The 15,754-nt window shown below is 42.4% G+C and overlaps 1 protein-coding gene across 1 annotated transcript; it reads right to left on the reverse strand.

Annotated features, from left to right (window-relative positions):
* Positions 1 to 2,515: 2,515 nt before the first annotated feature.
* On the reverse strand, positions 2,516 to 14,182 carry mfsd11 (major facilitator superfamily domain containing 11). Its single transcript, XM_066642604.1, has 14 exons — positions 13,975 to 14,182; positions 13,590 to 13,756; positions 12,293 to 12,348; positions 11,804 to 11,911; positions 10,785 to 10,864; positions 10,606 to 10,702; positions 10,421 to 10,479; positions 10,142 to 10,301; positions 9,244 to 9,284; positions 9,079 to 9,144; positions 6,479 to 6,604; positions 6,208 to 6,382; positions 4,971 to 5,106; positions 2,516 to 3,925 (listed from the first exon to the last, which is right to left on the reverse strand). Exons 2-14 carry the CDS (start codon positions 13,683 to 13,685, stop codon positions 3,764 to 3,766), a joined length of 1,362 nt encoding a protein of 453 aa, XP_066498701.1. The 5' UTR covers positions 13,686 to 13,756; positions 13,975 to 14,182; the 3' UTR covers positions 2,516 to 3,763.
* Between the last annotated feature and the right edge of the window lie 1,572 nt (positions 14,183 to 15,754).

Genomic DNA, 15,754 nt, shown 5'->3' on the forward strand with positions numbered 1-15,754 from the left:
AACACACCACACTCCTCACAGACAGTCACCCGGAGGAAACCCACGCAGACACGGGGAGAACACACCACACTCCTCACAGACAGTCACCCGGAGGAAACCCACGCAGACACGGGGAGAACACACCACACTCCTCACAGACAGTCACCCGGAGGAAACCCACGCAGACACGGGGAGAACACACCACACTCCTCACAGACAGTCACCCGGAGGAAACCCACGCAGACACGGGGAGAACACACCACACTCCTCACAGACAGTCACCCGGAGGAAACCCACGCAGACACGGGGAGAACACACCACACTCCTCACAGACAGTCACCCGGAGGAAACCCACGCAGACACGGGGAGAACACACCACACTCCTCACAGACAGTCACCCGGAGGAAACCCACGCAGACACGGGGAGAACACACCACACTCCTCACAGACAGTCACCCGGAGGAAACCCACGCAGACACAGAGAGAACACACCACACTCCTCACAGACAGTCACCCGGAGGAAACCCACGCAGACACGGGGAGAACACACCACACTCCTCACAGACAGTCACCCGGAGGAAACCCACGCAGACACGGGGAGATCACACCACACTCCTCACAGACAGTCACCCGGAGGAAACCCACGCAGACACAGGGAGATCACACCACACTCCTCACAGACAGTCACCCGGAGGAAACCCTTGCAGACACAGAGAGAACACACCACACTCCTCACAGACAGTCTCCCGGAGGAAACCCACGCAGACACGGGGAGAACACACCACACTCCTCACAGACAGTCACCCGGAGGAAACCCACGCAGACACGGGGAGAACACACCACACTCCTCACAGACAGTCACCCGGAGGAAACCCACGCAGACACGGGGAGAACACACCACACTCCTCACAGACAGTCACCCGGAGGAAACCCACGCAGACACGGGGAGAACACACCACACTCCTCACAGACAGTCACCCGGAGGAAACCCACGCAGACACGGGGAGAACACACCACACTCCTCACAGACAGTCACCCGGAGGAAACCCACGCAGACACGGGGAGAACACACCACACTCCTCACAGACAGTCACCCGGAGGAAACCCACGCAGACACGGGGAGAACACACCACACTCCTCACAGACAGTCACCCGGAGGAAACCCACGCAGACACGGGGAGAACACACCACACTCCTCACAGACAGTCACCCGGAGGAAACCCACGCAGACACAGAGAGAACACACCACACTCCTCACAGACAGTCACCCGGAGGAAACCCACGCAGACACGGGGAGAACACACCACACTCCTCACAGACAGTCACCCGGAGGAAACCCACGCAGACACGGGGAGAACACACCACACTCCTCACAGACAGTCACCCGGAGGAAACCCACGCAGACACGGGGAGAACACACCACACTCCTCACAGACAGTCACCCGGAGGAAACCCACGCAGACACGGGGAGAACACACCACACTCCTCACAGACAGTCACCCGGAGGAAACCCACGCAGACACGGGGAGAACACACCACACTCCTCACAGACAGTCACCCGGAGGAAACCCACGCAGACACGGGGAGAACACACCACACTCCTCACAGACAGTCACCCGGAGGAAACCCACGCAGACACGGGGAGAACACACCACACTCCTCACAGACAGTCACCCGGAGGAAACCCACGCAGACACGGGGAGAACACACCACACTCCTCACAGACAGTCACCCGGAGGAAACCCACGCAGACACGGGGAGAACACACCACACTCCTCACAGACAGTCACCCGGAGGAAACCCACGCAGACACGGGGAGAACACACCACACTCCTCACAGACAGTCACCCGGAGGAAACCCACGCAGACACGGGGAGAACACACCACACTCCTCACAGACAGTCACCCGGAGGAAACCCACGCAGACACGGGGAGAACACACCACACTCCTCACAGACAGTCACCCGGAGGAAACCCACGCAGACACAGGGAGAACACACCACACTCCTCACAGACAGTCACCCGGAGGAAACCCACGCAGACACGGGGAGAACACACCACACTCCTCACAGACAGTCACCCGGAGCGGGAATCGAACCCACAACCTCCAGGTCGCTGGGGCTGTGTGAATGCGACACCTAGAATATGAATGAATGAATGAATGTAATGTGGTTGGAATGCTACTGAAATTCAAAATGCTTCATAGTAAATATAAAATAATCACTGCATTGCATTCAAAATCAAGTGTTTGTGCAGGACTGATGACACCACGCTGCACTGTACAAAGGTGTTTTTAAGGTTGTATAGAACCTTATGTAGCACTTTCTTTAAAGGGTGTATAGTGGGATCAGCCCATCATCTAAAACTGATCATTAAAATGTAATTTCAAATGAAATATTGTATGAGCAGGTGTCCACAAAAGGGTCCCTTCAATCAAACAGTTATTTTGCATCAGTGTTTGTTTCTGACGTGCTGCAGTAGTATTACAGTAAGGGTGGCTAATACAGAAAAACAGCAAAGGTTTCATTTAAAACCAAACAATAAAAACAAGTGCTAAACAAAGGCTCAGAAATTTTATTCATATGTAAAACCAAGCAGTACGACTTGTCTCCATTCTGATTCATGTAAACAATCATTCATTCATAAATACAGTTTACACATATGTCCCTCAACATTCCCTTTAAATTACTCTGAACTGAAGCGGAGCGGATCAAACCCAGTATATTCCAGAAAAATAAGAAGTGTGAACAGAAACCTGGCAATATTCTCATTCGCAAACGTGATCTACATGAAAGTGTTTAGTTAACTGAAGCTGGGAAAGCAATTTAGAAGTTACTCATCGTAAAATGGAGTGTGCCCTGTGGATTCCAATAATAAAACTCCAAATGTTTGACTGTAACATTATCAATTACCTTTCAATCTCCTAAAAACAAAAAAACGTATGTATGATTACATCAGCAGAGACGCTTTGCTCTGATTAACATCAGCACCCACCCAAAGACAAAGTTTCACCTGAACTTGCAATTACAGCAGAGGATTTGTTTCCTTTGAAGAAAGTGTCCCACTCTCCGCAGTCTCGATTTCTTTCAGTAATTTATTTCATACAGACTCTCTGTAGATGCACGATGGCTGTTGACTTTTATATATAAAAGAGATGAAACTGAAAACACCAAAAGTGCTCAGCCTCTTGTACGTGTGCCACTGGTAGTGCAGTAAATTCATGCCACGTCTTTAGTGTATTACCATTTTACAAGTTGTCTTTGTTTATGTGCAAAATATTGATGACTAGAATCTACTATGAACGTTTTTCCCTTTTTATAATCGATGACCGTCCTCGACATTGCGTTACACTACATTACACTAGTCTGTGCCTCTTCAAAGGTGTGTTGTCATGGCGTCCTGCTCACAGGGCTTTTGCGAGGACACGGCGTTCAAAGCTCTAATAAAATCGGAACCTTTTATTACGTTGCAGTAGGTGAACTTTGGCACCTTTGCAGGTGGAGAAATTAAATTTAAAAAGATGTAAAAGCAACAGTGACAGCAGTGATTCTTTTGAACAACCTGGTATATTAACAAACGTTCAGCCGATGGTCTTTCAGAAAGAAGAAAGGAAAGATTTGTTCCCCGTGGTCAAAAAGGTCAGAATTCAGAAAGTGTCCTCAAAACTGAGATGAATCATCAAGAATAAAGCAACAACCTCCCCTTGTTCCCATTCCTGAACTGAAGACTGAAGAGCGTGTCCTCCCGCTTTTGACAGCTACTACACATCCTCCAGCTCTAAATGTTAGATGCTGTCGTAATCAGAGCCCCGCTGATCCTTAGCCACTGTCCATTCAGCCACGAAGAAGGACAGCGTGCCTGCAAAGCCCACTATCACCATAATGAGCAGCTGCCAGTGCAGTAGAAGATAGTTGCTGTAGAAGAACGCCACAGCTGCTGTGATGGACTGCAGAGAAGAGGAGAGGAGACAGAGTACAGGAATTGTTACAGATCTTTGTAAAAATTGGCTTAAAGGGAACGTCTACAGTTGCAGGGTAATGCAGTTCACTCTGGTGTGTTTACGTTCAGAATCGCTGTGTCTCTTAAGGTGCAATGGTGCTATGTCTTACACTGATAGGTTTTAACATTGGTGTATTTTCTGTGTGTGGAACAGTATATTCAAAATGCAGTACTGAACGTGACATGTAAACCTTGTAGAGTGCTGATTGGTCAATCACCATGCAGTGCAGACATCCAGCACTAACTCGCCATTTGTAAAATCTCCAAGTTACAGCAGCTGTCACGTTTGTTTTGATCCAACTACACAGTGGTCTTTTGAACCTCTTCAAATGCTCCTTGTGTTGGTGGCCGACAAAAAACTCCAGCAAGAGCCGGATATGAAACAAAGAACAAGAACGGTACTGATCTGTCTGAAGTGGGGCATGGAACAGTGTGCAGTCAATTAAAAAAAAACATCCGAATACAAAACATGTAAAAGCCTGTGGTTCCCATTAGAGATGGGTTTTACAAAGTCACAAGCTACATTTCTGTTTTAATGGAAATGTGTGCCAAGCCGAGCCGGATAAATACCAGCGCCGTTAGCGCTGCTTGAGAAGTGTGGTGGCTCACAGCACTTACGAACTTATATCGAATCTTGTTAATATCTCTGTAAAATGAGTGAAGAGTGATTTCTGACGCAGTAATGAATTAAAATGTGTTAAACCCAATAAAAACACAATTTTATCCTGATCCTCACAATACATTCATTCTAAGACATTTGTTGTTTGCTTCTTTACAGCTTTAAAATAATTATGAAAACACTAGGAAGCTTTAAGTCAATAATAAATAAAGGTATATACACAACAAATTGTAGAACATGGCAATAAAATAATTCTGTAGAGTGTCCAATAATGACTGGAAAAGATTTATAACATGAGCAATTACACTCAGTTTGTAGGTATTCCAGACCCTACACCTGCTGTTAAACTAGCAACAAATCTGCAGTGTGTTACCTGTACAAACTTGAAGACAGCAAATGCTGGAGCACTGTCGTCACGGAACACAGAGCCGATAATACTGAGCAGCTGAGTGTTGAAACAACTGTCGCCCAGGCCTAGCAGAAAACTGCACAGCAACGCCACCTCGACACTGAGAACACACACAGTCATACACTCAATCTGCTGCCACGATTTTCAACCTTGTGTTGTACGAGCTAAAACAACACGGCTTTGTAGACACAGAGTGCAAGTGCTTGACTCCTGTAGCACATAATGTAGAGGAGAATCAGAGGCAATAGCAACGATGGACTGAAGATTATTAACAATCAAGAACGCACAAAAACTGCTCGTGTGAAACTTTAGCAATAGGTAAGTTTAATTCCCAAATGATTAAAAATGAAATATGATGTGAGGCAATGGTAAACATCCCTTTGTCCCAACTGTCTGAGCGCACTGCGGGCATCAAATTCATGTGTTTATATTAACAGAATACAATACAGTCACACAACTCCAGGGACCTGGAGGTTGTGGGTTCAATTCTCGCTCCGGGTGACTGTCTGTGAGGAGTGTGGTGTGTTCTCCCTGTGTCTGCGTGGGTTTCCTCCGGGTGACTGTCTGTGAGGACTGTGGTGTGTTCTCCCTGTGTCTGCGTGGGTTTCCTCTGGGTGACTGTCTGTGAGGAGTGTGGTGTGTTCTCCCTGTGTCTGCGTGGGTTTCCTCTGGGTGCTCCAGTTTCCTCCCACAGTCCAAAAACACACGTTGGTAGGTGGATTGGTGACTCAAAAAGTGTCCGTAGGTGTGAGTGTGTGAGTGAATGTGTGTGTGTCTGTGTTGCCCTGTGAAGGACTGGTGCCCCCTCCAGGGTGTATTCCCGCCTTGCGCCCAATGATTCCAGGTAGGCTCTGGACCCATCACGACTCTGAACTGGATAAGGGTTACAGATAATGAATGAATGTCTTGGATATGTTTTCTTTGTGCTTTTGTCAGAAATATAAAGCTAAAATACGTTTACTAGACATTTACTAGTAGAGGTGGTGTACTGGTATCGATAGGCATGGCTCTGACACATGAGTGGGGTTACAGTAACTTGAATGAAACAAAACTGAAACGATTTCTCACTGACAATGTCACCTCTCTACTCCCATCGAGGTAATGCCCGCCCTCCTGTCCTGAGGTACGCTGATGGAAAACAGGCTGCCAGGAGCTCCTGTTTGTTTATCAATGATAGGATTGTAACTTGGACTAGTCATACCTGGGAATGATGAATGCCTGCAGCTCCGTGCCTTCTTCTGGTGCAATTGGTGCATCTTGTGCAATGTTAAGAAAGATCAGGTAGAAAGCCAGAAAATGGGTGAACAGTCCCAAAAACACTATTGGATTCCGTCCGAAGCGTTTGCTCTGGGTAATCATTCCAAAGACAGATCCACCTGAGTCAATGAGAAAGAATAATGTGCATCATACTTTTTAAATATCGTCTGAAAGATCTTGAGAGCAGGGCGATACGTTGACTCACAGTGACTTACCAAGTATTTCCCCAACACCGATGAAAATTCCAGAGAGTCCAATGAGACTCTTGGCATTATTCCCAAAGCGAGACATGGCTCCTATACATGTCCCATATACCCCACTGTAAAACGTCAGTTCCAGTCCTGAAAGAAGAAGACAGCAAAATAAACAACTACACACTGTACAGTCTGTGGTGGCACCCTCAAGGGGACATGTTCTGTACCTTTAGTTAGGGAACATAACTGACCCTTATTCTACTATAATTGGAGCTTTTTTAAATCGTGTTGTGCTCCGTTTCAGCTCCAGGCCTTGTGTTCCTCCAACAAATATCCCCCTCTCCTTCTGGAGAAGAGAATGTAATGAACATTTAGGGAACACAACTGGACTTTAACACCACTGCTGGACCTTTTAAAGGGTACATTTAGTGACCTCTACCGTAACTTTTTTCCCCCCTGAGAGTGTATAACTCAATTTGCTGCATTATGCCAGTGATTCCCAAATGACACTGGGCCTATAATCGAACAAATTCGGTCATTAAACTTCATTGCTTTCAATTAGTGAAACACTCATTCAGCTACTTCCCCAAAAAGAGTGCAGCACCTGACAGACCCATGCTCTTACCCTTTCATTTATCTCCTTTTCTTCAGAAGAACTGTTGGAGAAGAAAATTTTACTCATGTCCCTTGTAAGTTTTGTCCCTGAGTGGGTGCTGAGCTTGTTTCACTTGAATTTTGTGGTTGTAGGGAGTTATTAATGTGTAGCTGATGAAGTTAGCACTTGTTTATTATGTATTGGTTACAATATTATATCATTTTTGTTGCACTGTGTCTGTATAAATTACATGCTGCACAAATTACAAAAGTTGACAGCTGTTTTGTCAAATTACAAATCACAGATTTTATTTACCAACATATTAACGTCAGAAGAAATATTAATAAATTCTGGCTTTATGAATCATACCTCTGTTAAATCCAATGAAATCATTTGAATTAATGAAAATATTTACATTTCAAATACAGACTCAGTTCTGAGGAAAAACATATGGAATCCTCAACAAAAAAAATACCAGTGAGTACATTGATGTTCTCCTTAAGCACGAATTCTTTGAGACACGAGACTTCAATTATGAAAAACAAGACACTTGATATTTCTCTATAAGCAGCTGACAAACCCAGCCATCGTCCATTGGGATGAGATCTGGACGGTTGCTCGTCGTGTCACAAGTTGATCTACATTTTCTGAAGAAAGTCATTAACCACTCTGCTCTGTGGCCAAGCTTATTTTCCATCTTTGGAATTAGAAATGTGTCCAGAATTTCAGTGTCGTATTGAGTGTGAGTGAGTGTATGGCGTCATATCTGTGATTTGTTTATTTGCTACAAAATGAGAAAGCAGGACAACTATCACAATCTGGACAAAGGTTTCTTCTAAAATGAAATGGAACGTCTATGACTGTAGGGAACTGCTGTTTTCTCTGACTTGTTTACGTTCAGAAGCTCAGCATCTTTTAAGTTTGTATGCGGCTGAAGTGTAACTTGTCTGTACATTTTTATTCACTGCTTGAATGACCACAAATCTCTTTTGTAACTCGAGTTGTTTCGTTTTGTAGCACTTTGCAGTAACGCTGTTAGCCGTCTCTCAAATTTGGAGTTAAAAAATGACCTACTATTACCCACCTATGGAACAGAAATAGAGCAATATCCTTATTTTGGTTCATACTTTTCAACTTTTGGAGTTCTCTTCATTGTTTACATAACTCCTGATACTTTTTCTCTGCCATTTTTTCCCCCCATTAACTGACACCAGGGCTTCGTAAACACTTTAGACTGGTTTTGAGCACAGAAAAAAACATCCTCAGATTTGAATTTTAAAAGGTTTTTTTCTATTAAAATTATGAACGTCTCCTTTAAGGACATCTTCTGCCAGTTTAGTAGACACTGCTTTTCTAGTACGGCTTTTCATTACACATTGCTGTGATGTTTTGACTGCATTCATCCACAAGAGCAAGAGTGAGCTCAGGTCCTGATTTTGAATGATTAGGTCTAGTTCACCTCTGCGCCTGGAACGTATACCAAAGGCAATGGAAAGAGTGCCATCGCTCCAGATATAACAGTAGTTTCACTCCCTCTGGTCTGTACTGGGTATGGTAACTAGGATGGTAACCTAAGGCTCATGTGCAGCTGCCCCAGATCATCTTTGGTAAAGGTTTTCTTTAGAGGTTGCACTGGCTGTGAGTTTACTCTGTAAATAACAGGTACATCAGAACTGGATGAATCTTGACACAGCTGAAAATTTTGAATCTCCTAGCGTAAGGTTCCTCAAATTAAATGCTATGGCACTTGAGATTAAAAGTGCTGAAAGCTCACTCGTCTTCCTCCTCCAGTAAAATACTGAAGCAGTTCTAATATTACTCGTTCTTAAAGTATTGTTTATTTTTAGGACATGTTTGATATGTTAAAGTTATTTCATGTTAAAAGCTACACTGTAACAGAAAGTTTAATATCTGAGGGGGAATAGGTTTAGGAACCACTGCCTTATGCTGAATATGCATCTACTGAGCAAAACGAATATTAATTACACCATTTCTAGAAAATAAAAAGTGTGAATATCGGGTTTACCTGTGTATGCAATGGAAACACTAAGCAGCAGCATTTCTTTGGTGACAGCAAGCTGAAAGGCTTTCTCTGTGCACAAAGGGTTAAGAGATTTTAAAACATGTCTGGATTATTTTGTTAGTTTATTAGTTTAGTATTCAACCATAAAAAGTAAAGAGTAAATCTTACTGAATGCATCCAACGCCTGAGTGCTTCGACGCTGTGGGGCTCTGGATTCAAAGAAAAAAGAAAAAGATTATACAGTGAGCCCCTGAACCTTAAATAGGGGAACGTGGGGCCTAACAAAGAATGTAGAGCAACAGAGAGACTATGTTCACTCAAAGTTTAGAACTACAGGGTGCACCTGTTTGGCAAATGGAGCTGAGAGAATGGACAAGGAGTATAAACACTGACCTGTGTTCTTTTCTCTATATATGAAATAACAAACATATCTGAACTGAAGATAATATTGTAAAACTGTCCAAGTCAGAAATTGCTGTTTTTTTTATTATTTATTAAAAGGGGAATAAAAAAAAATCCCAAGAATGGGGCAAAAAATAAATCTGTAAAAAAAATAAATATCAGGATATTGTTATTGTCACGCCTTTGTCCTGTCATGTCTGTTTGGTATTGTCCATGTCTCCGCCCATGTCCCGCCTTTGTTCCTCCTCATCAGTGTCATTTGTAATCCATCCCCCTCATTATCTATCTCAGGTGTCCCTTGTCTGTGTGGTGTATTTAAGTTCCCTTGTCTCTCGTCCTCGTGTTGGACATTCCACCTTTGTTTTGTGCTCTCCGGTCTGACTGTCTTGTGTATTTCTCATGCCCTCAATGCCCTCCACCCCCCCCCCCCAGGGCCCCGACAGCATTATTAATGAATGCGTTTGAAATCAATTGAATTGTGAACAGCAGAAAACTCAACAAGGTTCTTAGAGAACATAAGAAATGATGAATAAATAACTTTTATAACCACAGTTCTCTGAAAAAAAAAGGTAAAAAAAGTAATAGCCGTGACAAGTCACTACACTCATTACAGCTCTTACTTATGTCAACTTCTAGTAGAACATGCAATGATTTCCATACTTACACCTCCACTGAATCACTCTCAGAAGCGTCTCCTGTCAGCAGTGACCTTGACGCCTCTGAGGGCGGAGCCTGTTGTTGGACCCGCTGAATGAGGAAAAAGAGGAAGTTGCCAACTAGACTTATGACGGTGAGTGTGATGAACACCGTCTTACGGTCCTGGTCTGACACAAGAGGAAGTGATAGAGACACAGGCTTGTTATATTTATGTCCAAACGTAAAAGACACTCGGTCAGTGCACACGTATGTACCAATGACACAACAGAAGAATCATAAACCTCACCTAATATGTGCACTTTGTCGCGCCAGGCAACATATATGTAAAGGTTTCCCCAGAATAAGCTACAAAACACAAAAAAAGAAGCCACATGAAAATGACCTTAACCCTCTTTACTGTCTAAGAATAATTCAGTTCCATCAGAAATAATACTGTAATAAAACAGACTACACAAATTCACAGAGACACACCTGAACTGCATAAGGGCCCAGAATAATCCGCTGTTTCTGCCAATGGTGCTGTCAGTGGAGTTGATTGTAAGAAGATTCCCCTGAGCAGTCCACAACACTGTGAAAAGAAAGTTCCATAGATGAAGTAGCGAGTAAAACCAGAAGCTTTTTATATAGCAACAAGAACAGTAGCACCACACCTGCAGCTGCAATCCCAACCAAGACAGACAAGGTGTAGAAGCTCCAGGTAGTGGGGAGGATGAACATTGCAATGTAACCACTAAAAAAAAAAAAAGACCAGAAGGCATGTTCATAAGAGAACATTTCAAAAATATGTATAACCCCATTTCCAGAAAAGTTGGGACACTGAGCAAAATATAAATAAAAAAAATAAAAAAACGTAAAGCACTGCAAATCATATAAACAATATACTTCTTTGAAAAATACTTGCATGTGAACAAATTTGCTAACAGGTGAGTGACATTTAGAGAATCCAGAGAAATCTCTATATCCAAGGGACAAAGCCCAAAACCAGTATTGACTGTCTGTAGTCTTCAGGATCTCAGACAGCACTGGATTATAAACAGACAAGTTTCTGCAGTGGAAATCACTGCATTGGCTCAAAAACACATTATAAACCTGTGAATCTGTGAACACGATTCCTCAACAGAATGTAAAGAAGAAACCAAAATAAACAGGATCCAGAAACACTGCTGCCTTCTCTGGGCCCAAGCTCAGTTAAGATGAAGGTGAAGTTTAAAAGTGTCTTGTAGTCCAACAAATCAAAGTTTATTTGGAAATAATGGATGAAGCGAAAGACCACTCTTGAGAACCCAAGATATTGAGAACTTTCAGAAACACAGCAACTGGTCTCCTCAGTTCCCAAACACTTACAGAGACTTGTTAAAAGAAGTGATGATGTAACACTGTGGTAAACATGATCCTGCCCTTTTTTTTGGGAATGTGTTGCTGCCATCAAATACAAAATGGGAATATTAAATATTTTTCCAATAACAGTAACATTTTTCAGTTTCAACATATAAAATATTGTCTTTGTGCTATTTTCAATTAATTATACGACTTAAATTATTCGGACCTCATTGCATTTTGTTTTTACTTATATTTTCTTCTGCGCCCCAACTTTTTTTGGAAATGGGATTTTATTTATTTTATTAATAATAATAATAATAAGTGTACAACATTATAAATATAGTCTTACCTGTAAACTAATCCACTGAAAAACAACGACAACTGAGGTCCAATGACAGCTACCACTGAGGGAGCTATTAGGTTTGAAGCTGAGAAAACTCCATAAATAATTGCCATGCTGTCCAGATGGAATAAAGCAGCCAAATTAACACAATTTCATAATGCATTTCAAATCAAATATACAGTGAGTAGGTAGCTACATGGGATGTGTTTTTATTAGCCTTTCTATTAGCCTAACAACTTAATGTATATGTATTTCAATAATATCCTCACTTTGCTATGCTATTTAAATGGAAATCGCTGTTTTGTTGATTAGAATTATTAAGATCACATTAGATTTCAGGGTAAACCCAGATTACTAAGCACATATTAAGAGTCATCTGAGAGCTATGAGGCCAAATCACATGATTTCAAATTCTAAAATGCTGTCATTAAAAACCCACATCCTGGTACAGATTAAAAGAAAAGCAAATATAAAAGAGAAAACACTGCAAAATACCTCGTATAGCCACTGCCTTGAAATGCTGTGTTATTAAAACTCTTTATCACCGTTTGCTGTGAAAACATGAGGCACAGTTAAACTTGGTAGGCGTTACATTTATTAAAGGAGAGATATGAGAAACGTCTGGAACACTAATTTACACATGTGGAAAGTGAGGTGGGCAACATGACAATATTCATCATTACTGTCATAAACAACACGCATGTCTGAGCAAGCTGTGGATAATGTAAATAGTGAATAATTTTGTGAAGTACAATATGCGAAATGTGCTTACTACTATGTTTAAATGTAATACTAACTGCATTTTATTGGTCAAAATATCATAAAATGCTTGGCACATTATGAAAATGTCTTTAAAGGAGCAGCCATTTTCTCCAATAACAATTAGCTCACACCTAGCCCTATTAGGACTTCTATAGTAAACATAGGCTGTGTCCAATATGGCTCCCTACACACTATTCCCTACATTACTCACTATAGAGTGCACTAATTACAGGATGTTGAATTCAATATGGGAGTGAAGGATTTCGGTCACAACTCGTGGGGGGCGGGGTTACCTAGGGTGACCAGTTCTAAGATGGTGAAAAAGAGGACACGTCCCCGGGGGGTGACGCTGCCGTTGTATTCTTAGCTGAACCTATGTTTAGGTCCTTTACACATTTATTTCCTACACAAAACATGGGAATTTCTTTTTTAATTCATCCGAGAACTTACATTTCCGTTTAAGCTGCTCGAGCTGAGGGTGGGTACATGAGCTTTGACGTAAACAAGGACTACTGACGTGCAGACTGACCAATTAAATGTTTACAGAGAAGGTTATCGACCAATAACGGTAGCTCTACAGTCAGACCGTCCAATTAGAAGATTTTAGGCTACTTCACTACGCCCCCTTCTCACTCAAGCGAACCAATCGGAGTAGGGGAGGGCGGGACTAGTTTGTGAACGAAACGCTACAAAATCACGGACGTTTGTGAAATTCCGCCCGGACATTTTTTTAAGTCTAAAAAAGAGGACATGTCCGGGTAAAAGAGGACGTCTGGTCACCCTAGGTTACCAAACAGTGCAGTGCATTATGGGTACCCGGTCATGACTAGTGTATATGGGCTGTACACTTCTTTTTTTATTTGGTCACAGCACTTGTTACATGATAAAACTTTAACATATAAATGACATTAAAGAAAAACAACAGTCAATAAAGTAAAAAATTCATTATTCGGTAACACATTACTGTAGCTATATTAATACATAAGAAAAATACACCTTGAAGGAGAAGCGTGTAAAACAGTTGCCTCACCTCTATGTTGCCGCATGTTTGAAAAGCAGTGAACATTAACATGAAACCACCGCCCAGAACAATGATGTTTAAAAGGGTTTTCCTTTCTGGACGCATCTTGGACGCTACAGTCTGCGAAGTGTGACGAGAGAAAGAAGAAAAAAGCCTCTGAGGCTGACGGGGGACATCTGGTGAGAGACAGTCACTGAGTCAGATGACACTTTTACTGCGGTGTTAGAAGATTCAGTCTCATAAACACATTTTAAAAAGCGGACGACTGTGCTTTTTGGAAGCGCCATCACAGCCGCTTTGTTCATTACTTTCATTAGCTGTCTAGTGCTAGATAATCTCACATAATGATCAATAAAAAACCTCTGCGTTGTCACTGAACCAGCTGCAAACTCACCGGCGTCTGTTAGAAGAGGTGCACTTTTTGCCTCACAGCTCAAACAGAGGCTAAATTCATCTCGAGAAAACTTCAACGGCGACAAGAAAGCTAGGTCTTCACCTTTAACTCAACTGTGCCCGACAGTAAAGGGCACACATACTGTAATCCGAATGTATTTGTAGCTGTTTCCTCGGTGCTAACTAGTTTCAAGGGCTTGTGCCTCTTTCTCCACTGTGTGTCATGTGAGAGATCAGCTGACGAACCGAGTCACTTTAACCGGAAGGTGTACGACGCGAAAGGAAGAGACTCTCTCAGCGTGGCCGCCTCTGCTCTCTCCGTGTAGCTCCATGGCTGTGGCCAAGCACTGCGCTCCTGGAATGGTCAAGTCGCGTAGAAATGCGTTTCACAAAACGGTAACACTCCGTAACACTCTCCACGAAGCCCGTATTTATAAGACCCTTTATAAGTGCAGTTATTATATTAATATTAACTTTAATTATACGTTTAATTAGATAATAATGATTTGTAAATATATATAAACTCAAATAAAGCCTCATAAGGTTCTTATAATGAGCCATAATCGATTATTGTGCAACTTTTAAACACATTTTAACACATTATACATGTTTAAAACACCATTGAGTGCCTCCAGCGCTCAATTTATTATAAAATAATAAATAATAATGAAAACAGTCAATCACTTTACATGAAACTCTCAGTGAGGGCATTTTTAAACATTTCTGTTAATATGTATTATAGCCGTTTATAATTATGCACAGGTCAAAATCCATTGAAAAGTGACACAGTGTGTATACATTTTAAAATATTTAATTATATCTCTGGTTGTTTACATTTGGAAGCTAAGTGTCTTTTAAGGTGGAATGGTGTGTTGGACTGTTGTTAGTAGGTGGCTAAAGTTGAACGTGTCTGTAATGGTTTATTCACTGTTTGAATTACCACAGAAACTCATTTGTAACTCGAGTTGTTTCGTTTTGGAGCACTGTCGATAATGCAGCTAGCTGTCTCCTGAGTTTGGAGACATTTCCACCTTAAACAAAATAAAGTCAATACTATCCACCAATGGAGCAGGAATAGAGCAATATACTCATTTCAGTTAAGGCTTTTCAACATTTGGAGTCCTGCCCATTGTCTAAAATACTGCAGATGTGAGCAGAGAGAGAGAGAGAGAAGAAAGATGAGTGAGAGAGAGTGAGAAATGAGAGAGAAGAGAGTGAGAGAAGAGAGAAAGAGAGAGGAGAGAGAGAAGAGAGAGAGAGGAGTGAGAAGAGAGAGAAAAGAGTGAGAGAGAGAAAGAAGAGAGTGAGATAGAGTGAGAAATGAGAGAGAAGAGAGTGAGAGAAGAGAGAAAGAGAGAGGAGAGAGAGAAGAGAGAGAGAGGAGTGAGAAGAGAGAGAAAAGAGTGAGAGAGAGAAAGAAGAGAGTGAGATAGAGTGAGAAATGAGAGAGAAGAGAGTGAGAGAAGAGAGAAAGAGAGAGGAGAGAGAGAAAAGAGTGAGAGAGAGAGAAAGAAGAAAGTGTGAGAGAGAGAGAGAAGAGGAGAGAGACAGAGATGAGAGTGAGAGAAGAGTGAGTGAGACAGAGAGAGGAGTGAGGAGAGAGAGAGAGAGAGAGAGAGAGAGAGAGAGAGAGAGAGAGAGAGAGAGCGAGCCTAGCATACCGGATCGAGACAATCTGTCATTTCACTCATTTAGACACTGAGGCTCTGTAAACACATCAGACTGGAATCCAGCACAAGAACACGCTGGACGAGCACAAGGTGAGGAAGCAAGCATCTTCT

This window comes from Hoplias malabaricus, chromosome 13 (genome assembly GCF_029633855.1).
Source record: "Hoplias malabaricus isolate fHopMal1 chromosome 13, fHopMal1.hap1, whole genome shotgun sequence".
Lineage (NCBI taxonomy): Eukaryota > Metazoa > Chordata > Actinopteri > Characiformes > Erythrinidae > Hoplias > Hoplias malabaricus.